The sequence below is a fragment of the Trichomycterus rosablanca genome, chromosome 5 (assembly GCF_030014385.1).
Source record: "Trichomycterus rosablanca isolate fTriRos1 chromosome 5, fTriRos1.hap1, whole genome shotgun sequence".
NCBI classification, from domain to species: domain Eukaryota; kingdom Metazoa; phylum Chordata; class Actinopteri; order Siluriformes; family Trichomycteridae; genus Trichomycterus; species Trichomycterus rosablanca.
In genome coordinates this window covers 15,911,934-15,935,741 of record NC_085992.1, presented here as the reverse complement: position 1 = coordinate 15,935,741, position 23,808 = coordinate 15,911,934, and the positions used below count along the sequence as shown (strand labels likewise).

Genomic DNA, 23,808 nt, shown 5'->3' with positions numbered 1-23,808 from the left:
GGACCTTCTGGCCACAGATTATTCTAGGAATTATGTTCAGTAAATCGGAATTGTTACAGGTTTACCCACACAAGTGTTGAGACAATGTGGAAAGCAGTGATTTTTATTGAAAGAACATGACTTAATAGCCAAAAAAAACCAAGTATGACCACAGCTTAAGTCATCTCACACTTCATAACCTTTTATCTTTTGTCTTTATTGATTATGTAGAATAATATGGTTTGCCCCAAATCTACAGGTCAGTTTCCACCCCTATAGTGCTTTTCCTACCTGTATGTAGCAAAGGGGAATTTTGTTAATCCATGTCAAAGTCTAATGATGTGCCTTTTTTGTTTTGTTGCTTGAATGGTGAAGATATTTTTATATCTCACTAAACTGCCAAACTGCCATTATTACTATTATTGTAAAATATGCTGTTTTGTATAATGTATTTCAGTTCAAATTTCAGCTGGACCTGAATCAAAGTTCACCAAAAACTTGCTACAAACTGGTATAACATTAAAACAGCTCCACTTACCATATAGAAACACTTTGTAGTTCTACAATTACTGACTGTAGTCCATCTGTTTCTCTGCATGCTTTGTTAGCCCCCTTTCATGCTGTTCTTCAATGGTCAGGACCCCCACAGTACCACTACAGAGTAGGTATTATTTAGGTGGTGGATCATTCTCAGCACTGCAGTGACACTGACATGGTGGTGGTGTGTTAGTGTGTGTTGTGCTGGTATGAGTGGATCAGACACAGCAATGTTGATGGAGTTTTTAAACACCTCACTCTCACTGCTGGACTGAGAATAGTCCACCAACCAAAAACATCCAGCCAGCAGTGCCCCATGGGCAGCGTCCTGTGACTACTGATGAAGATCTAGAAGATGATCAACTCAAACAGCAGTGATAGATGAGCGATTGTCTCTGCCTTTACATCTACAGGGTAAACCAACTAGGTAGGCGTGTCTAATAGAATGGACAGTGAGTGGACATGGTATTTAAACTCCAGCAGCGCTGCTGTGTCTGATCCACTCATACCAGCACAACACACACTAACACACCACCACCATGTCATTGTCACTGTAGTGCTGAGAATGATCCACCACCTAAATAATACCTGCTCTGTGGTGGTCATGTGGGGGTCCTGACCATTGAAGAACAGGTTGAAAGCAGGTTAAAAAGTATGTAGAGAAATAGATGGACTACAGTCAGTAATTGTAGAACTACAAAGTGCTCATATTTGGTAAGAGGAGCTGAAAAAATGGACAAAGTGTAGAAACAAGGAGGTGGTTTTAATGTTATGGCTGATCAGTGTATGTGGACAATGTACAGAACATGCACAAAAGTATGTGGACACCAGTATGACTAGTAGTTGAAGCTACCATTTGCCATTTTTCCAATACTTAAATAACTTTTATTATGAAGTGGAAACATCTATTAAAACAACAACAACCACCCAGTAGTAAATTGATAGACCAAACAAGCTCACAGCATAGGGTACCTAATGCATAGTCTTCAGTTCTACCACTCACTACCAAATTTAAAACTGCCTCTTAAAGCTTATTCGGGAGCTTATCATTGGGAGCTTGTCGGTCTAGCTTTTCATAGCTAAGGAGCTATACACTATTCTAAAATGACCATGTGCAATACTAGGTGTTGGCTGGTATTGTCTAAAGCACACCATCTTTGGACTCTGGAGCAGTAAGAACATTCTCAGGAGTCATGAAATGTCTGGCTGTCAAATGGGTTGAGTCAAGATCTTGAGCTGTTTCTGATCGTTTGGTCCGTCAGTTCCAGTTGAGAGCCAAATTGGGATGAACTGGGTCATTCGGAAGCAGATCATTTTAATCCCAAGCCAAATTTAAGTTATACTTGTGGCTAAATGGAAGTAAATCAATGCAGTTGGTTTAAAATATTTAGCTGTGTAGCAGGGCAAACTGCACAGTGCTCACTATAACTCTGGCTGTGGTCATGTGTCCACAAACTTTTGCTCATGGATTGAATAAATGGAGGGAATATGTATATACTGGACATAATATTGGATGGTGACAATATAGAGAAAGTAAGACAATCAAAGCTGATGTAAATAGAGACTATTCTGTAAAACTGCTATAATATTGTGTATGTGTGTGTGATAGAGAGAATGTCTATATAATGAGAAAGTAAGAAAAAAATACATATGAGCATTTGTATTCCCTAGACTATACAAAACCTCAGGTCAACGCTTTGGACGAAACTCAGTTCAACCGCTGTAAAATTGATGAAAAAGCTACAGTTGAGGTTTACGGTTTCTGCGACTGAATGAATGAAATGCATTTTTATTTTTAAATAAAACAATTAAATATTGAGATATTGTAAATGTATTGTCCATTGATGACATTGTCCACAGTCACCACAGGCACAATGCTACCTCTCTTCCACGGGTAAATGACGAACACATGCATGGCCACCCACATGACCTTAAAAAAATTAAAGAGAGTTTGTACGACCATTCCATCTTTTTCCATTGCTACGATGTCCAGTTACAAAGCCTGTGTGCCCACTGAAGATGCTTTTAGGTAAACAAGATGGTACTTTGATGGCTACTTACTTTAACTGACCTGCAACTATGAGTCTTTAAACAAAGGGTTCAATGCACTCTCTGTTGTAACACATTCTCATCACCGGGATTAAACTGATCTAAATCTGAGCCACAGTACCCCTCCTGTTGGGCTGTACCATACGCCACAGCCTTCAGGTCCTCTGGAATCAATGAGTCTTGATTACCTGTCGACGGTTCATGACTTGTTCCTCCTTGGACCACTGTTTGTGGGTACTCACAATAGGCTACCCGTGAGCATGTCTTGCAGTTTAGGAGTCAAGTCAAGTCAAGTCAACTTTATTTATATAGCGCTTTTTACAATAGACATTGTCTCAAAGCAACTTTACAAAATCCAGGACCAACAGATACAAAAACCCCTTTAACCCCTAGGAGTAACTTTAACCCAGTACTAATCACCCAAGACGAAGTAAAAAGAGCTTTTAAAGAAGTAAAATCTCTTAATTACGAATAAACTGAGAGTCTTTTTGGATATGTCCTTACATGCTATGCACATCTGGATTTGGGCAGTTTATCCCATTCTTCAGGAATCCCTACAGAGAGACTTGATCTTTTGCTTTGGGTGAGCCTCTCAAGAACATCCAGAGACTTGTTCTATAGCCACCCCAATGTTGTTTGGGCTGTATGCTTTAGGATGGGCCACTTAAGAACATCCAGAGACTTGTTCTATAGACTCTCCAGTGTTGTTTTGGCTGTATGCTTTGGGTGGGTCAGTCAAGAACATTCAGAGACTTGTTCTATAGCCACTCCAGTGTTGTTTTGGCTGTATGCTTTGGGTGGGCAACTCAAGAACATCCAGAGACTTGTTCTATAGCCACTCCAGTGTTGTTTGGGCTGTGTGCTTTGGATGGGCCACTCAAGAACATTCAGAAACGTGTTCTATAGACACTCCAGTGTTGTTTTGGCTGTATGCTTTGGGTGAGTCACTCAAGAACATTCTGAGACTTGGTCTATAGCCACTCCAGTGTTGTTTAGGCTGTATGCTTCGAGTGGGCTACTCAAGAACATCCAGAGACTTGTTCTACAGCCACTCCAGTGTTGTTTTGGCTTGTATGCTTAGGATGGGCCACTCAAAGACATCCAGAGACTTGTTCTATAGACACTCCAGTGGTGTTTTGGCTGTATGTTTTGGGTGGGCCACTCAAAGACATTCAGAGACTTGTTCTATAGACACTCCAGTGTTGTTTAGGCTGTATGCTTCGGGTGGGCTACTCAAGAACATCCAGAGACTTGTTCTATAGACACTCCAGTGTTGTTTTGGCTGTATGCTTTGGGTGGGCCACTTAAGAATATTCAGAGACTTGTTCTATAGCCACTTCAGTGTTGTTTTGGCTGTATGTTTCGGGTGGGCTACTCAAGAACATCCAGAGACCCGTTCTACAGCCACTCCAGTGTTGTTTTGGCTTGTATGCTTAGGATGGGCCACTCAAAGACATCCAGAGACTTGTTCTATAGGCACTCCAGTGTTGTTTGGCTGTATGCTTTGGGTGGGCTACTCAAGAACATGCAGAGACTTGTTCTATAGCAACTCCAGTGTTGTTTTGGCTGTATGCTTTGGGTGGGCCACTCAAAGACATCCAGTGACTTGTTCTATAGCCACTCCACTGTTGTTTTGGCTGTATGCTTTGGGTGGCCCACTCAAGAACATTCAGAGACTTGGACTATTGTCACTTCAGTGTTGTTTTGCTTTGGGTGGGTCACTCGAGAACATTAAGACACTTGTTCTACAGCCACTCCAGTGTTGTTTTTGCTTGTATGCTTAGGATGGGCCACTCAAAGACATCCAGAGACTTGTTCTATAGACACTCCAATGTTGTTTTGGCTGTATGCTTTGGGTGCGTCACTCAAGAACATTCAGAGACTTGTTCTATAGACACTTCAGTGTTGTTTTGGCTGTATGTTTTGGGTGGGTCACTCAAGAACATTCAGAGACTTGTTCTGTAGACACTTCAGTGTTGTTTTGGCTGTATGTTTTGTGTGGGTCACTCAAGAACATTCAGAGACTTGTTCTGTAGCCACTCCAGTGTTGTTTAGGCTGTATGCTTTGAGTGGGCTACTCAAGAACATTCAGAGACTTGTTATAAAGCCACTCCAGTGTTGTTTTGGCTGTATGCTTTGGGTCACTGTCATGCTAAAAGGGTGAATGATACAAACCTCCTACAAATATGTTCCTGTATTTCGCTGAATTCATTTATCACTGAGTGCTTATCCCTGTTCCTGTCAGTGAGAATATTCCTTATAGTATGATGCGGGCAACAATATGTTTCACTGTAGGGATGGTATTAGCCACGTGCTGTTCTGCGCAAACACTTTGAGTTACATTTTGTGTCATTAGACCAGAGAATCCTTTCCCACATGTTGCTAGAGTAAATTACATGCTATTAAGCAAACTTCAAGCTTAACTCTGGCTTCATTTTGCTTCACTCAGCCATGAACTCCTGATTTATAAAGTGTCTCTTCACAGGATTTTTGAAGCTCTTTTACACTGATCATTGGATTCTTTCTTTCTTCATCCCAGATGTCCAATTTTAGGCTCTAGGAATAGCCCGGCCTTAGCTAGCAGCAAGAAAAATGAGTTAAACCAACATAGCAATTGGTCAAGTGGCTGACAAGGACAGTTGTTCTACCATACAAGGTCATGTGCAGAGAGAAAAAGCAACAGACTTCAAGCACCTGAAACAGTTACTCTATATTTCAAATGGTAACTTCCTGTTTCTGAAAAAAAGGCACACTGTGGGTTTCCTGTTTTTGCCGATTGCCTGTGTATACTTCCTTTATTTAAGAGGCCAAATCAACTCGGAAGAAAACTACCCATGTAAAATACCAGTTTGGTTCAAATACCAAACAATTTTCCTCAGAATTAATAAAGTTCTGTCTGTCTCTCTGTCTGTCTATCTGTTTGTCTGTCTATCTATCTGTCTGTCTATCTGTCTGTCTGTCTGTCTTCTATATGTCAGTCTGTCTTCTATCTATCTGTCTGTCTGTCTGTCTGTCTTCTGTCTGTCTGGTATCTATCTATCTATCTAGCTATCTAGCTATCTATCTGTCTGTCTGTCTTCTATCTACCTGTCTGTCTTCTGTCTATCTATCTGTCTGTCTGTCTTCTATCTCTCTGTCTGTCTGTCCATCCTTCTATCTCTCTGTCTGTCTGTCTGTCCGTCCTTTTATCTGTCTGTCTGCCTGCCTGCCTGCCTGTCTTCTATCTATCTATCTATCTATCTATCTATCTATCTATCTATCTATCTATCTATCTATCTATCTATCTATCTATCCATCTATCCATCCATCCATCTATCCATCCATCTGTCTATTCTTAATGGATGTGGCTATTCTGGCTGTTAATTTAAACTACAGCTTATTCAAAGTTTGGCACATCTGACCAAATGGAATATTTGATTTGTTTATTAAAAAGTGAAAACAAGTAAACACACACTTTGCACTTAAATATTCTGCAGTTCTTTTCTATTAAAAATATTAAATAATAATAGAAATAATAATTGTTACATGTACAAACTTTTAGGCAGCTTACTGCTACTTAACACCCCCTTCCCGTTTGCAGATATCACAGCTTGCAAAATCTTTTTATTGTTGCCAGATATGAGTTTTTCTGTTCACATTGCTTTGCACAACCCTTCCGTTCTGAAAAACAAAACAAAAAAAAAAACAAAAAAAACCTTCGCCTGTGTGTTAGCTGAAGTGTTACTTTCAAGAAATTAATTATATTTTGAGCTGTGTTAATAGTTTAATAGTTTTGTGGTCTCATTAATTAATTTATGTATTAATTCAGTTATTCATTTATATTGAGTCACATTTGCTTTTTAGACATGTTACGTTTTTATGCTGCCATTTAGTAAAATTCAGTGTTTCCTGTGCCACTGGCTACCACATAGCCCCAAAGCATTACACATCTACCTTGCTGCCTAAATGTTGCCACTGTGTCCTTTCCCAGCATTTTTTCCCTTCAAAACATACTTTTGGTTTAATATTTTTGCCATGAAAATGAAAAATGTTAACCACTTGTTTCCCGCTCCAACGTGAGGACAGAAAGCGGCTGCATTTTTTCACCTGCACTAGGTAAGTGCTAATGCGGATCAGCCCTGTGTACGGAGAGACACATCCTAATCAGCGCACTCCTTCCCCGCCCCTGTGCAGGCACAATCAATCAGCCAGCAGAGGTCGTAGTTGCATCAGTTACAAGGAGACCCTATCCGGCTTACTACGACTACCCTATCGGTATTCATGTGGCTGCTCAGCCCAGACGGATGGCAGAGCTGAGACTCGATACAATGTATTCGAGATCCCAGCTCCGGTGTGCTAGCGTGTGTTTTACAATCCAGCTGCAGCCATTGCTGCCTGGTTGAGATGCCTGCATTAACAATGGATGATCTGGAGAGCTAAGCGTGTCTCTCTTGCTGGTGAAAAGAAGTGACTGTTAACTATGCACCATAGAGGACACATGATAGTCTCAGCCCTCTCAACCATAAGAAGAAAGAATTGAGAAAGGAAGCATTTACACTTACAGATAGGGGCGGAGTTCCGTCATCCTCCACCGTGACAGCGAGTGTGTATTGCTGCTGTCTCTCTCTGTCTGGGGGTGAAGGTCGGGTCACTATCTCTCCACTCAGGCGGTCCATGCGAAACGTCAAGTCCTGGTTTCCGTCGGTGATGTAATAGGACAGAACGGCGTTGGGTCCGATGTCTCGATCTGTAGCTACCACACGCAGGACCGATGTACCACCACCTACATTCTGTTTGATACACACAGTCACACATATAAACACCTGTTAGCATTTGGTTGGTCTGTGTTTGGCTACCCCTAGCAGTGTATATTTTTAAAGCAGTGTAGCCATTTTTTTTTTAAATCGGAACAAGATATATCCTTGATAAACACTAGCACACAGCTAGCAGGTCAGCTAACAGCTAATTTAATTGCTAATAAACATGCATTAGTTACAATACAAACAATAACAAGCACCACAAGCTTATTGAATATCCTATTCCAAAACTAAGATAATTAATTTAAAGTTGTTGCCATGCAGCCCCGCCGCTTTGCAACTATAACAGTCTCCATTCTTAGTAGCATGGTTATGCAGGAGCCGGAAAGCATAGAAGTTTGATTTCATACTTTTGTTAGCAAGAGCGTGGAGTTGGGTGGTGGAGAGGTCTATAACTCTAGCCCTATACCGCTGGAATCCGAATTTGTGAAAGAATGGGTCACTCTCAGGCGCTCAGTGAATTCCAGCGTGGTACCGTGATAGGATGCCACCTGTGTAACAAGTCCAGTCATGAAATTTCCTCACTACTAAATATTCCAAAGTCAACTGTCAGTGATAAGTGGAAGCGATTGGGAACGACAGCAACTCAACCACCAAGTGGTAGCCACGTAAAATGACAGAGCGGGGTCAGCGGATGCTGAGGTACATAGTGCGCAGAGGTCACCAACTTTCTGCAGAGTCAATCGCTACAGACCTCCAAACTTCATGTGGCCTTTAGATTAGCTCAAGAACAGTGTGTAGAGAGCTTCATGGAATGGGTTTCCATGGCCGAGCAGCTGCATCCAAGCCTTACATCACCAAGCGCAATGCAAAGCGTCGGATGCAGTGGTGTAAAGCACGCCACCACTGGACTCTACAGCAGTGACGTGTTCTCTGGAGTAACGAATCACGCTTCTCCGTCTTGCAATCCGATGGATGAGTCTGGGTTTGGTGGTTGCCAGGAGAACGGTACTTTTCTGACTGCATTGTGCCAAGTGTAAAGTTTGGTGGAGGGGGGTTATGGTGTGGGGTTGTTTTTCAGGAGTTGGGCTCGACCCCTTAGTTCCAGTGAAAAGGAACTCTTAATGCTTCAGCATACCAAGAGATTTTGGACAATTTCATGCTCCCAACTTTGTGGGAACAGTTTGGGGATGGGTCCTTCCTGTTTCAACATGACTGCGCACCAGTGCACAAAGCAAGCTCCATAAAGACATGGATGAGCCAGTTTGGTGTGGAAGAACTTGACTGGCCTGCACAGAGTCCTGACCTCAACCCGATAGAACACCTTTGGGATGAATTACAGTGGAGACTGTGAGCCAGGCCTCCTTGTCCAACATCAGTGTCTGACCTCATAAATGCGCTTCTGGAAGAATGGTCAAAAATTCCCATAAACACACTCCTAAACCTTGTGGAAAGCCTTCCCAGAGGAATTGAAGCTGTTATAGCTACAATGGGTGGGCCAACATCATATTAAACTCTATGGATTAAGAATGGGAGTCACTCAAGTTCATATGCGTGTGAAGGCAGACGAGCGAATACTTTTGGCAATATAGTGTATATCTGTCTAACAGACTAATTAGCTAGTTCACGTATTTCTAATCTCCTGTGTAGAATCTTTATTATTTTTAAGCAATATACACAATGTTTTGCACACATGGAAGACAAAGCACAGAAAACCACTTCACATTCTGAGATCCCCATGCTGGCACTTGGGTTTGCACACATGTGAGTGTAAATAATTCACTTTAAAAAGAAGCAGAACATTCTGAACAAGAAGGAACCTGATACTTGTCATTTTGAACAGACACTTTGTGAGACGCAGACCTCACTGACGCTGACGTTGTAGCCGTAGGGGCTCTGGACAACAGGGGTGTTATCGTTCACATCCAAAATGTTCACGGTCAGGGAGTGATCTGTGAACCGAGGTGGAGAGCCATTATCTGAAGCCCGCACCTGCACACACAGACACAAATATATACTTACATGGTCAGTCAGAAAAAAAGCCATACCACGAAAAATGTTATTGAATGTGACATGTACATGGTACATGCTACATACCTGTATTTATCATGCATTGTCTGCTCATCTACATGTCTTCTTATTTACACGTCTATCTACCTACAAGTACATGTACCTTCCTTCCTACCTACTTAGCTTTATGGCCACCTAGGAACATGGTAACCTGACTAACTAGTAATCTCTCTACCTGCCTTCCTGTCAACCTACATACCTTTCTGTATCCCTAATTATGTCCACCTAACTACATGTCTACCTACCACCCAAACTACCAGTACACCTGCAAACCTATTTACCAAGGTACTTACCAATGTACTTGTCTACTGACCTACATAACCATCTAACAATATGGTTTTCTTCCTACATACCTACCTACCTACTTACCTAACTAACCAACTAATATAATAGTCCACCAACCAACCAATATCCACTTCCCATCTACATGTCTAATTATTTACCTGTCCACCTACTTACCTAACTACCTACCTACCTATGTCCACATTTCTATGTTCCTATGTCCATACATTTCTGTATATCTAATTATATTCACTTACATACATGTCTACCTAACTACCAACCTACCTAACTACCAGTCTACCTACACACATTTTTACCAAAGTACTTACCAATGTACCTGTCTACCAACCTACCCACCTCCTCTAACTAACCAACTAATATACTATACACCTACCAACCAATATCTAGTGGTCATCTACATGTCTACTTATTTACATGTCCACCTACATACCTACCTACTTACCTATATACCTGTCCACCTACTTACCTAACTACCTACAGGTGCTGGTCATAAAATTAGAATATCATGAAAAAGTTGATTTATTTCAGTAATTACATTCAAAAAGTGAAACTGTATATTATATTCATTCATTACACACAGACTGATATATTTCAAATGTTTATTTCTTTTATTGTTGATGATTATAACTGACAACTAATGAAAACCCCAAATTCAGTATCTCAGAAAATTAGAATATTACTTAAGACCAATACAAAAAAGGATTTTTAGAAATGTTGGCCAACTGAAAAGTATGAACATGAAAAGTATGAGCATGTACAGCACTCAATACTTAGTTGGGGCTCCTTTTGCCTGGATTACTGCAGCAATGCGGCGTGGCATGGAGTCCATCAGTCTGTGGCACTGCTCAGGTGTTATGAGAGCCCAGGTTGCTCTGATAGTGGCCTTCAGCTCTTCTGAATTGTTGGGTCTGGCGTATCGCATCTTCCTCTTCACAATACCCAATAGATTTTCTATGGGGTTAAGGTCAGGCGAGTTTGCTGGCCAATTAAGAACAGGGATACCATGGTCCTTAAACCAGGTACTGGTAGCTTTGGCACTGTGTGCAGGTGCCAAGTCCTGTTGGAAAATGAAATCTGCATCTCCATAAAGTTGGTCAGCAGCAGGAAGCATGAAGTGCTCTAAAACTTCCTGGTAGACGGCTGTGTTGACCTTGGATTTCAGAAAACACAGTGGACCAACACCAGCAGATGACATGGCACTCCAAACCATCACTGACTGTGGAAACTTTACACTGGACCTCAAGCAACGTGGATTCTGTGCCTCTCCTCTCTTCCTCCAGACTCTGGGACCTTGATTTCCAAAGGTAATGCAAAATTTACTTTCATCAGAGAACATAACTTTGGACCACTCAGCAGTCCTTTTTGTCCTTAGCCCAGGTGAGACGCTTCTGACGCTGTCTCTTGTTCAAGAGTGGCTTGACACAAGGAATGCGACAGCTGAAACCCATGTCTTGCATACGTCTGTGCGTGGTGGTTCTTGAAGCACTGACTCCAGCTGCAGTCCACTCTTTGTGAATCTCCCACACATTTTTGAATGGGTTTTGTTTCACAATCCTCTCCAGGGTGCGGTTATCCCTATTGCTTGTACACTTTTTTCTACCACATCTTTTCCTTCCCTTCGCCTCTCTATTAATGTGCTTGGACACAGAGCTCTGTGAACAGCCAGCCTCTTTAGCAATGACCTTTTGTGTCTTGCCCTCCTCGTGCAAGGTGTCAATGGTCGTCTTTTGGACAACTGTCAAGTCAGCAGTCTTCCCCATGATTGTGTAGCCTACAGAACTAGACTGAGAGACCATTTAAAGGCCTTTGCAGGTGTTTTGAGTTAATTAGCTGATTAGAGTGTGGCACCAGGTGTCTTCAATATTGTACCTTGTCACAATATTCTAATTTTCTGAGATACTGAATTTGGGGTTTTCATTAGTTGTCAGTTATAATCATCAACATTAAAAGAAATAAACATTTGAAATATATCAGTCTGTGTGTAATGAATGAATATAATATACAAGTTTCACTTTTTGAATGGAATTACTGAAATAAATAAACTTTTTCATGATATTCTAATTTTATGACCAGCACCAGTATATACTTGTCCACCTACATAACTTTTTGTATACCTAATTCTGTTCAACTAACTTGTCTACCTACCTACCAACTTAACTACCAGTCTACCTACAAACCTATTTATGTACCTATCTAAGTACAAACCAATGTACTTGTCTACCAAGTACTAGGTACCTATATACCTATATACATTTTTGTATATCTAATTCTATTATTATTGCTACCTAACTACCAGTTTACCTACAAACCTATTTAACAAAGTACTTACCGTACCTGTCTAGCGACCTACCTACCCACCTAACAATATGTTTACCTAACTACCTACCTACCTACCTACCTACCTACCTACCTAATTACCTATATACCTGTCCACCTACCTATTTAACAACCTATATACCTGTCCATTTACCTACATACCTTACTACTTGCCCTCTCAGCTACCTTGTTGGTCAGCTTCCTACCTACCAACCTAATCTTCTATCTACATACAATTTATGTACCCACATAGCTGCCCACTCTAACTACTTATTTGTTAACCTACCTACCTACCTACCTATCTTCATACCTACCTACATTTATTACCTATTATTTATCTAGTTGTTAACTGTCTACCTACTAAACAAATATTCCACATACACATATTTACCTCACTACCTGACTACCTACATACATCCTACCTACGTTACTGCCAGCCTGTCAATATAGTGCACATCAATGTCATATTCACCTACCTACCAAACTTACCACTCAACACCTACCACAAAGGTGCACTTTGTACACAATTACTGACAGTAGCCCTTACAACTGTGCACTATTTGCTACTTTTCCAGGCCACTGGGTAGTGGGTCATTGTTCTCACACCGTGAAACCAACATGTTGGCATGATGGTAGTAAATTTGATGCTAGTACACCAGTGCAGGTGCCGTTTCTGGAGGGTTTTTTTTCTCACACTTGTTAGTGTTTTTGTCTCACTGGTGGGTTGGGAACTATCCAAGACAAAAAAATTACATCGGTAAATAAGGCTGGGTCCTTCAATAGCTCTCACCTTGAGCAGGTAGCGGTCCACAGCTTCTCGGTCAAGGGGAGCGTTTACATAAACCTCTCCAAACGTGTTGTTAATGGTCCGGATCTCAAATATATCCCGCATGTTCCCTGCCGCCAGTGTAAAGTTCACCTAGATTAAAAGAGAGAAGAAAAACAGCGTTAAACATAAGGAGCATCAACTTTATTTTTAACCCTACAGTAGAAGTGGCATCCTTTCATTTCTGTCCTCACCAGTCCATTCTTCTCAGCATCTTTATCCCGTGCCAGCACCACAGCCACTCTTCGACCCATGGGTGTATCTTCTGGAACAATTACTGATACATCTGAAGTGAGGTCAAGCTGAGGGCTGTTGTCGTTCTCATCCACGATGATGATTGACACCTTTGAATAAAACAGTGAGAGTTGCTAATATGCAATTCTCAATAAATTTAAATCATGTTAATGTGAAAGATGTCCAGATAAACAGAGCAATCTGGATATTCTATACCCAAAAATTGCTTGGTACAAAATTTGCAGTAATGTGAAGGGTAGCATCATGGGATACATGCAAATACAAATACATGAGGTGCCAGTGTCGGGGGGAAAAAGCTGAGATGATAAATGAAAACAAAGATTGCAGTTGACTGGCCTGGATAATTCATTGGCACGATCTTGGGTTCTAACAGCAGTGGAATAGCTAAAGAAGAACAAAAAAAAAGATACTATGGCCCTCCCTTTATACTGCTCTGGTTGGGTGTTGAACTTTGGAACCTCCACTCTGTGCTACCTGTTGTTTCTTATCTGCTCACAGTTTATCGACACCTTAATGACAGACATGTTGCTTATCTCTGTACTGGATCATTCTCAGCACTGCAGTGACACTGACATGGTGTTGTTGTGTTTGTGTGTGTTGTGCTGGTATGAGTGGATCAGACACAGCAGTGCTGCTGGGGTTTTTAAATACTGTGTCCACTCAATGTCCACTCTATTAGAGACTCCTACCTATTTGGTCCACCTTGTAGATGTAAAGTCAGAGACGATCGCTCATCTATTGCTGCAATTTGGCTGGATATTTTTGGTTAGTGGACTATTTTCAGTCCAGCAGTGACAGTGAAGTGTTTAAAACTCCAGCAGCGCTGCTGTGTCTGATCCACTCATACCAGCACAACACACACTAACACACCACCACCATGTCAGTGTCACTGCAGTGCTGAGAATGATCCACCATCCAAATAATACCTGCTCTGTGGTGGTCCTGTCGGGGTCCTGACCACTGAGGAACAGGGTAAAGGAGGCTCACAAAGCATGCAGAGAAACAGATGGACTACAGTCAGTAGTTGTAGAACTACAAAGTGCTTCTATATGGTAAGTGGAGCTGATAAAATGGACAGTAAGTGTAGAAACAAGGAGGTGGTTTTAATATTATGACTGACTGGTGTATATTGGATTTTGGGCACATATTTGACTTTTCAGTACAGTCTACATGTTGTTTGATGTGATCTGACCATTGGGACAATTATTATCACAGCTCATTGATGATGAATCAATGAAAAAAAAACACCTATCACAATAATTTTGTTGTCCTGGCTGTACATAAATCAACACTTTAAAGTGGTGTATACAAAAATAAGACACTATTAGCAGTGTCCATAAACAAAATAGCATCTTTTAGTAGTGGTTTTATTGTGATCTTTTTTTTAATGAACAGATAGAAGCAGGATAACAGTACATAGTCATAGATGGGCAAGACACAAAAGATCAATGTGTGAGTAGAAGGTGGACATTTGTAGTTGTAGCCTAGTGGTTAAGGTACTGGACTAGTAATCCAAAGGTCACTGGTTTGAACCCCACCACTGCCAGGTTGCCACTGTTAGGCCCTTGAGCAAGGCCCTCAACCCACAATTGCTTAGATAACATACTGTCACAGTATTGTGAGTAAAAGTGTCTGCTAAATGCCGTAAATGTATAGCCCAGTGTTGGGGATGGTGTGGCTGCGCTAAAGACTGGATAAGTAGATGTTTGTTTGTGTGTTTGTTGTATGAATGTCTATGCGTTTGAATGTGTGTCTAACCTAACCATTGAGGGACCTGTTCTAGACTCGCGGCCCCGACGCCCCCCTCCTCCTTCTTCGCCTGCGCCACAATATTACATATAACTTAATAAATAACTGTATCTTACCTTCTATAATTGGGGAGAGCATTTAAAAAAGAGAAAAGCACCAGGTCAGAGCATCGTAGTAGCATATTTAAACTATTCTTAGACAATTTAGATGACAAAACATTACCACGGTCGATCCTCTTTTAGGTCCGCCATCATCAGCAACCACAGTGAGGGTATAAGAGTCGCCCCTCTCTCGGTCTATAGGCCCCGTCACAGTGATGCGGCCCTGAATCCCACACAACAAACCACACACGAATCAGTGTATGAACACAGTGAAACATTAGAAATAACTTAGTCGACCATCATGTTCTTGTGAAGTTCTCCTTGTATCCACATGGATTTCTTCTGGGTGCTCCAGTTTTCTCCCACAGTCCAAAGACGTGCAGTCAGGCCAAATGGAGCTACTAATAATTGACCTAAGTGTGAATATGTGTACAGTATGTGTGTCTGCCCTGTGATGAACTCGCAACCCTTTGACTCTCTATTTCCTCGGCTGCTCCCGTTCGGGGTCGCCGGCGGATCGTGATCCGCATTATTGATTTGGCACAGTTTTTACACCGGATGCCCTTCCTGACACAACCCTCCCTATTAATCCGGGCTTGGGACCGGCACTACAATGCACTATTTTATGCATCCTAGCGGCCAGGTACCTATAGGACAATTCTGTGTCTCCAATTAGCCTGACTGCATGTTTTTGGACTGTGGGAGGAAACCAGCGCACCCGGAGGAAACCCACACAGACACGGGGAGAACATGCAAACTCTGCACAGAAAGGACCCAAACTGCCCCACCTGGGGATCGAACCCAGGACCTTCTTGCTGTGAGGCCACAGTGCTACCCACTAAGCCACTGTGCCGCCCTTTCCCACCTTTTGACTACAAATTATTTATTTATTTATTTATTTATTAGGATTTTAATGTTATGTTTGACACACTTTTGTTACATTCATGACAGGGCAGGTATTTTAAGGTTACACAAGTCATGACTTCAAGTCTTTAATGTCAAACACAGTCATGGATAATTTTGTATCTCCAATTCACCTCACTCACTTTTATCTGGCCACAATCAGATATATTTACATTTACATTAAATATAGAAATAGATATAGAGTGCCACAATCATTTAATAAATATATAAGGATGTCACAAATACAGCCTCTCTGTGCTCCTCAGAGCTCATGTCTCATCTGTATGTGCCACACCCCTGTCCGGTAGCACGTGGTTGGGGTGGTTTTGTTTCAAGTTGACGCCCCTTCATGATTATTGGACAGGAGAGCTAATGATCCACAGCTGAACCACATTGCAGGTTGAGTGCTTATTGTTATACAAGGAACGTTCTGAGGCTCATTCAGTAATGGTTATTTGAGGGTTACTTTGTTTGATGATGAATCGTGTGCTGAGAATCATGTATATTGGTTAGGAATATTGGTTAGAGAATCCAGTCCTGTATTCTTGTTGTTTCTTGATTGGAGAAGCATGTCTTGTTTTGTGTTATAATTTAGTTCAAGTTTAGCATTAAACTCTAGTTCATGTTGAGCATTAGTATGGTGTTATCTTGCAGGGTGTAGCTAAGCTTAGGGTTTAGGATTAGGTTTTATGTGCATAGCATTTGGCATAGTTTGTGTGTCTTGTCATGTGAAACCTGGTCTTCTCAAGTGTAATAATGAATAAACCTTATGTAATATATCGCCCTTGTCTCCAGTCATGAGCCCTCCGTTACAAAACAAATTACAACTTGACTTTTTTTTTAATAATTCTTTTTTTTATCATAAGTTTTTTTTAATTTTATTTTGCAAATTATGCAAAAACAAAAAACAGTAATAATGTTTACCAACAGACATTTAACATTAAAATCTCAATGCAGTATTTTTAAAGTGTTTTATTGCAGCAGTTTATCTGTCTTAACCTTTTATTCTTTTTATGTTTGTTTTATTTGACTAATATTATTAGTCTTATTATTATTGTGATTTTAATTTAAGGACCAAGTCAGCATGCAGTGTATTTTACTTAAGTATTTTATTGCAGCAGTTTATCTGTATTTACCTTTTATTCTTTAAAAAATATTTTATTTGTTTTATTTTTTTGTTTGTTTTATTTGACTAATTATAATGGGTGGCACGGTGGCTAAGTGGGTAGCACTGTCGCCTCACAGCAAGAAGGTCCTGGGTTCGATCCTCAGATGGGGCGGTCTGGTTCTCTTCTGTGTGAGTTTGCATGTTCTCCCTGTGGCTGCGTGGGTTTCCTCAAACAGTCCAAACACGTGCAAGTGAGGTGAACTGGAGACACAAAATTGTTCATGACTGTTTGATATATCCTTGTGAACTGATGAATCTTGTGTTACGAATAACTACCAATCTTGTCATGAATGTAACCAAAGTGTAAAACATGATGTTAAAATCCTAATAAATAAATGAAAAAAAATATTTGACTTAAAAATTTTTTTGCCATTAATTATTTAACTTTAGCTCTTTTATGTTTGTTTAATTTGACTAATAATAGTAATTTATTGTAATTAAAAAAAATACTTGAAATGTCCATTAAATTATAATTACAATAATAATTACTATTATTAGTCAAATAAAACAATCTGTAAGAATTTTTTTTAAGAATAAAAGTTTAATAGAGATAAACTGCTGCTATTAAATACTTTAAAAAAAATACTTGAAATGTCCATTAAATTATAAAGTATTTAATAGCAGCAGTTTATCTCTATTAAACTTTTATTCTTAAAAAAAATTTACTTACAGATTGTTTTATTTGACTAATAATAGTAATTATTATTGTAATTATAATTTAATGGCAATTTTATGTATTTTCTAATGTATGTTATTGCATCAGTGTGTCTGTATTAAACTTTTATTTTTGAAATTATTTGACTTGTTCTTTTTATGTTTTATTTGACTAATAATAATAGTTTTTATTATGATTATAATTTAATGGCTATTTAATGTTTTTAATATTTTATTGCAGCAGTTTATCTGTATTAAACTTTTATTCTTTAAATATTTGACTTGTTTTTTTATGTTTGTTTTATTTGACTAATAATTTTTGTTATTTATTTTTATGATTATTATTTAATGTGTATTTTTTAAAAGTATTTTATTGCAGCAGTTTATCTGTATTACCATGCAGTTCTTTAAAGCACCCAGACTTGTGACCGAGACATTTCCGATTCCCATTTTGTGGTTGTACAAACTACTACATGTGTATTAGTTTATGAAACTCGCAAGAAAATTAAGTAAAAGTAAAGGATGTGTAAAGAACACATGCTATTCCACTGTACTAGCAGATGCCACTAGAACACGTCCTATCCAACAACCTATAAAATTCATTTATTTTCTTTTTTTAGCTGCTTCCATATTTAGGAGTAGCCACAGTGAATCTGGTTCACTTATCTGTGATTGGGACCGGCAAAAAGTGCACACTGACAAGTGCACATCCCAATGGCTAGGCTGTTGAACCATCTCCCCTCTTTGGAGTTTAGCCAGTCGTGCTGTGTACACACCCAGAATTCTCTCTTTATATAATCTCAATCATTATTAGCATAAGCTGTAATTCTAAAAAGCAGCACAGAACAGCCAAAGATTAGATCCTCCTTACCGTGACACTGTCGATCTTGAAAAGGGCGAGAGCGGAAGGTGACGTATCTGGGTCGAACCGATACGACAGCTGGTTCAGGTTATCGGCTGACCTAGCCTTCACCTGGACCACCTCCGTTCCTAGGGCTATGTTTTCTCTCAGGGACACGTCATACCCTGCCATCATGAAGATCACAGGCTCATCCAGTTCATTCAGCAGGGTGATGTAGACTGTGCAGAAGGCCTGATTGAAGGGCGGAGCTTGATCTGTGGCTGAAACATTAATTAGGTAGCTGGTCTTGGTCTCGTAATCCAGATGATCCACGGTGGTCACTAGTCCGGTGCTGATGTCCACCTCAAATTTACGATCTGAACCTGAGACCAAGGCATAGGATACAGCGCCACCATCCCCTACACATACAGAAAAAGACACTGTTAAGAGAGTCATTGAACCGAACCTTGTGTCTGTGATATGAGCGTAACATCTGCTTTAACATCCAGCTCGTCCACTAGATTTTGGGCAATCGGTTCAGCCACAAGAGCATTACTGAGGTCTGGCACTAATGTAGCGCAATTTCACAGTTGGCATTCCAGTGTATCCCATAAGATGAAGGTCAATACAGGCCAGTTTGTTTCTTCTACACCATGCTTAGCAGACTGCATATTATCAAATGGTCTTAATGCTGGGAATTAAGAGTAGACAAAAACAATCCCAGACCATTCCTCCACCATACTTTACAGCAAGCACTATAGTGGCCAAATGTTGTACAGTGGTACCTTGTAACTCAACGTCCCCTAAACTCGAAATCTTAGAAACTTGACGCCATTCGTTGAGAAATTTGTACCCTTAAACTTGACATTTAAACTCGATGTGTGTACGACTGCCGCTTTGCTCAGCATTTGGCTTGAGCAGTGGGTAAAACGCCATCAAAGTGTGACTATGAGACGAATCTGCATTTGTGTGGAATAACCGTCAAATCCACTCTGAAAGCATCTACATGTATCTGTGTTTAGCTGGATTTTCCTCCTGCTTCACTTTTAAACTTGTGTTATAGCTCGGGGTTCTGAGAAATTGTAAAAATCAGCTTTCCCAAGAGAGTCTAAAACGCTTAGCGTAAAAAAAAAAAAAAAAAAGCTTCATGTTACCTAATGTATTAAAAGAACGACATATATGCCGCTCAGGTGGCACAGCAGTAAAATATTCTAGCACACCAGAGCTGGTATTTCGAATACATCGTATCGAATCTCAGCTCTGCCATCCAGCTGGGCTAGGTGGCTACATAAACGATGATTGGCTGTTGTTCAGGGTGGGATAAGGATTGATGGCACCTGCGCAGAGTTGAGGAATAATGTGATCAGGGTGTGGCTCTCCGTACACAAAGCTGATCCGCATATGAACTCGCCTCGTGCAAGTGAAAAGAGGCAGTCGGTACTGAACACATGTCGAAGGGGTGTGTGTCAGTTGCAAAGCTCCTCAGTCAGCAGTGGAGGGTTGTATCGGTAGAAGTGAAACGTAACCCAATCAGGGTAACTGGATACGACTAGATTAGGGGAGAAAATTAAGGGGGAAAATTTGAGAAAAAGAAAAAAAAAAGAACGATATAGGAACACGAAACCTCTCTTAATTATTCTTGCTCATAAGTTCCCTCCACTAATGAAATTCCTTGCTCATTGTTTTAGTACAATAAGTGCACCACCACACTCCATTGAAAATAACAGCACAGCCAGCGCAAAAGCTATTTTGCTGCTTCTCATGTGAATGCACCCTTACTGAACGGAATACGGTATTCCAAGATCAAGCATCTCCAAGATTAAGAAGCATAAGGAAACAATAAAGAAGTAAAGATAAAGTGCAGTTTTATTGTATTAAACTGTTTTTAATTGTATTTGTGTTTTTATATTATATTTGTGTTATTTTTTGTGTAAGTGTCAAAAACAACCACTTTATTTCACATTAGACTAAAATATATACAGTTCCACAGGACCATGGAACACATTAAGAGGTTTCCCATACATAACAGGTTTCCATACACCACTCCCTGAACCAATTGACATCAAGTTATAAGTTGCACCACTGTATTCTCTTGAAATCTGCCAAACCAAGATTCATTTATTAGACTACATTCATTACTCTAACTAACTGGTTTAGGCTGCTCCAGAGCCCAATGTCGCCATGCTTTACACCACTCCAGCTGCTGCTTAGGATTGCAAATGTTGATCCTAGGTTGGTGCGTATCTGCATGAACATGGAAACCCAAACCCAGACGCTTCTGGGAAAGAAGCTGACTAAAGTAGATCAAGGGCAGAAATCAAGGACTAAGGTTAAGGTAAGGGTTGACGTCCTATGACCATCATGTTTGTCTATGGCCCAGTTTTATGAGCTTAGTGTAGTTGTCCACGTACATTAGCAACTTTAACAAGGGTATGTGTGTTTTGGCATGTCTAAGTTTAAAAATGGAGAAGTGAAACAGGGAAGTAACTATCAATGTCCCAAAAAATGTGCGTCATCAGTAAAGATGGAAAAATACAGTCTGACACTTGCCTCTCTTTCTGAAAAACACTACAAAGAGAAACAAACCCAGCAAGTCAATATAATGACAAGATGATCATGTGTTCTTCTTGACTTCCTGTCTGATCGACCTGGAGCAGTGGTTGCTTAAGGCCCAAGTATAATGTTTCCTCAAATCATGACCTCCAAGAAGTCTCGACAAGGCAGCCGACATACACTGATTAGCCATAACATTAAAACCACCTCCTTGTTTCTACACACACTGTCCATTTTATCAGCTCCACTTACCATATGGAAGCACTTTGTAGTTCTACAATTACCCACTGTAGTCCATCTGTTTCTCTGCATGCGTTGTTAGCCCCCTTTCATGCTGTTCTTCAATGGTCAGGACTCTACCAGGACCACTACAGAGCAGGTATTATTTGGGTGGTGGATCATTCTCAGAACTGCAGCGACAATGACATGGTGGTGGTGTGTTAGTGTGTGTTGTGCTGGTATGAGTGGATCAGACACAGCAGCCCTGCTGCAGTTTTTAAATTCCGTGTCCACTCACTGTCCACTCTATTAGACACTCCTATCTAGTTGGTCCACCTTGTAGATGTAAAGTCAGAGACGATCGCTCATCTATTGCTGCTGTTTGAGTTGGTCATCTTCTAGACCTTCATCAGTGGTCACAGGACGCTGCCCAAGGGGCGCTGTTGGCTGGTTAGTTTTGGTTGGTGGACTATTATCAGTCCAGCAACGACTGTAAGGTGTTTAAAAACTCCACTGGCATTGATGTGTCTTATCCACTCATACCAGCACAACACTTACTAACACACCACCACCATGTCAGTGTCACTGCAGTGCTGAGAATGATCCACCACCCAAATAATACCTGCTCTGTGCTGGTCCTGTGGGGGTCCTGAGATTCAGACTTTGGGAGTTCAGAATCCCAGACTTTGGGAGTTCAGAATCCCAGACTTTGGGAGTTCAGAATCTCAGACCTGGTGTGCTAGTGGAATATCCCGCTGTGCCACCTGTGCGCCACATTGCAAAATCTTGTAGAAGAACTATATTAATGCAGATAGTGTGGAATTAGGATGCCCAACATGCTTATAGGCAGGTGCCCCTACACTTTTCAACGTAGTTTAAGCAGTAAATAATTAATCTGCAACTTAGGTATGTATCAAATAAAGTGTTACCAGTGGTGCCAATAAACAGAAGTGAGGTGTGCACCTGTGTCGGGGTCGGTGGCTCGCACCACAGTAACAGAGGTGCCGATCCCTGCTGTTTCTCGCAGGCCGAGCCTGTTGTACTGCTGCTGGGTGAACGCTGGGCGCTCATCATTCACATCCTCCACATACACTATCACCTACAGAGAAAAAGAGGGGGCGGGGGTAAAAATGGGTTCTGAGGTTTCATCGACCAACACAGCTTCCTGTAAAGTCAACTATATATAGTAACTATATATGGTACTATGACCTGGTATTGGGTACCAGCAAGGCCTTTTACTTGGGTACGTTAAGGTGGATAATTATACAGTGCATCCTGGATCCCTGCCGTCCACAAGATCTTGGAGAAAACAGGATTCAATGGACTAGTCTGCCTTCTTCCATTGCTCTGATTGTGTGTCCAATGTAGGTGCTTTCGATGGTGGGCTAGGATTTAAGGTTCAAATCCCTCGAAATCTTAGAAACTTGACGCCATTTGTTGAGAAATGTGTACCCTTAAACTTGATATTTCCCTTAAACTCGATGTGTGTACGACTGCCGCTTTGCTCAGCACTCAGCTTGAGCGGTGGGTAAAACGCCATCATAGTGTGACTATGAGACGAATCTGCATTTGTGTGGAATAACCGTCAAATCCACTCTGAAAGCATCTACATGTATCTGTGTTTAGCTGGATTTTCCTCCTGTTTCACTTTTAAACTTGTGTTATAGCTCGGAGTTCTGAGAAATTCAGCTTTTCAGAGAGAGTCTAAAAGGCTTATCGTAAAAAAAAGCTTAATGTGACTTAATGTATTAAAAGAACGACACAGGAACACGAAACCTGGAGGATTCAATGGACTAGTCTGCCTTTTTCCATTGCTCCGATGCTTGTGTGCCCATTGTATGTGCTTTCGATGGTGGGTTAGGATCCAAGGTTCAAATCCCTAGTGGCGTTATCGGCTGGTCAGGCGTCTACATACAGACATGATTGTCTAAAGACCCCGTGATGGATTGGCATACTGTCTGGGCTTTTGTACTGCAGGAATTGTTGTTCCTGCTGCTTTTAGGTCATCCGGTAACTCTTTCAAGCAAATTCTTGTTTATTTCCAATCTTTCCTTAGAGAGCACCAGGTCTAACTAACACCCTCTCTGCACATACATAATAATAATAATAATAATAATATTTGCTTGTACACATACCCTAACGGAGCTGCGCATGCTACCCTGGTCGCTGTTATAGGCCTCCACCTCCAGCAGATGAGAACTGCTGGTCTCTCGGTCCAAAACCCGTTGTCCTCGAGTGATGAGTCCAGATTGAAGGTCTATACTGAACTGACCACCACTGTTACCTATTCAACACACAAAAATGCACAAACGTCCTGTGTTCTCAGCTATGCAAGCGTATTCTGGCAAATACGCATTTTTAACATACAGTATATGGCCAAAAGTATGTGGACACCTGATCAACATTTCAAAGAAATAGCTTTTGTGCTTTTGTGGTTATAACGGTCTTGACTCTTTTGGCATGGGTTACCAAAAATAAGTTGAGAGAGTGTATGTCAATATCTGGATAAGAAGCCTTGGCTCATAGTCAACATTCCAATTCATCCCAAA

The 23,808-nt window shown here is 40.8% G+C and overlaps 1 protein-coding gene across 1 annotated transcript in view; it reads right to left on the bottom strand.

The window, feature by feature from the left end:
* cdh23 (cadherin-related 23) overlaps positions 1–23,808 on the bottom strand; it is a 399,105-nt gene that overhangs the window by 96,925 nt on the left and 278,372 nt on the right. The window contains exons 28-36 of the mRNA XM_062994943.1: positions 23,395–23,543; positions 22,223–22,358; positions 18,518–18,906; positions 15,043–15,144; positions 14,937–14,939; positions 13,011–13,160; positions 12,781–12,909; positions 9,165–9,293; positions 7,107–7,334 (exon numbers count right to left, since the gene is read on the bottom strand). Coding sequence (XP_062851013.1) covers positions 7,107–7,334; positions 9,165–9,293; positions 12,781–12,909; positions 13,011–13,160; positions 14,937–14,939; positions 15,043–15,144; positions 18,518–18,906; positions 22,223–22,358; positions 23,395–23,543 — 1,415 coding nt within the window. The remainder of the gene's footprint in view (positions 1–7,106; positions 7,335–9,164; positions 9,294–12,780; positions 12,910–13,010; positions 13,161–14,936; positions 14,940–15,042; positions 15,145–18,517; positions 18,907–22,222; positions 22,359–23,394; positions 23,544–23,808) is intronic.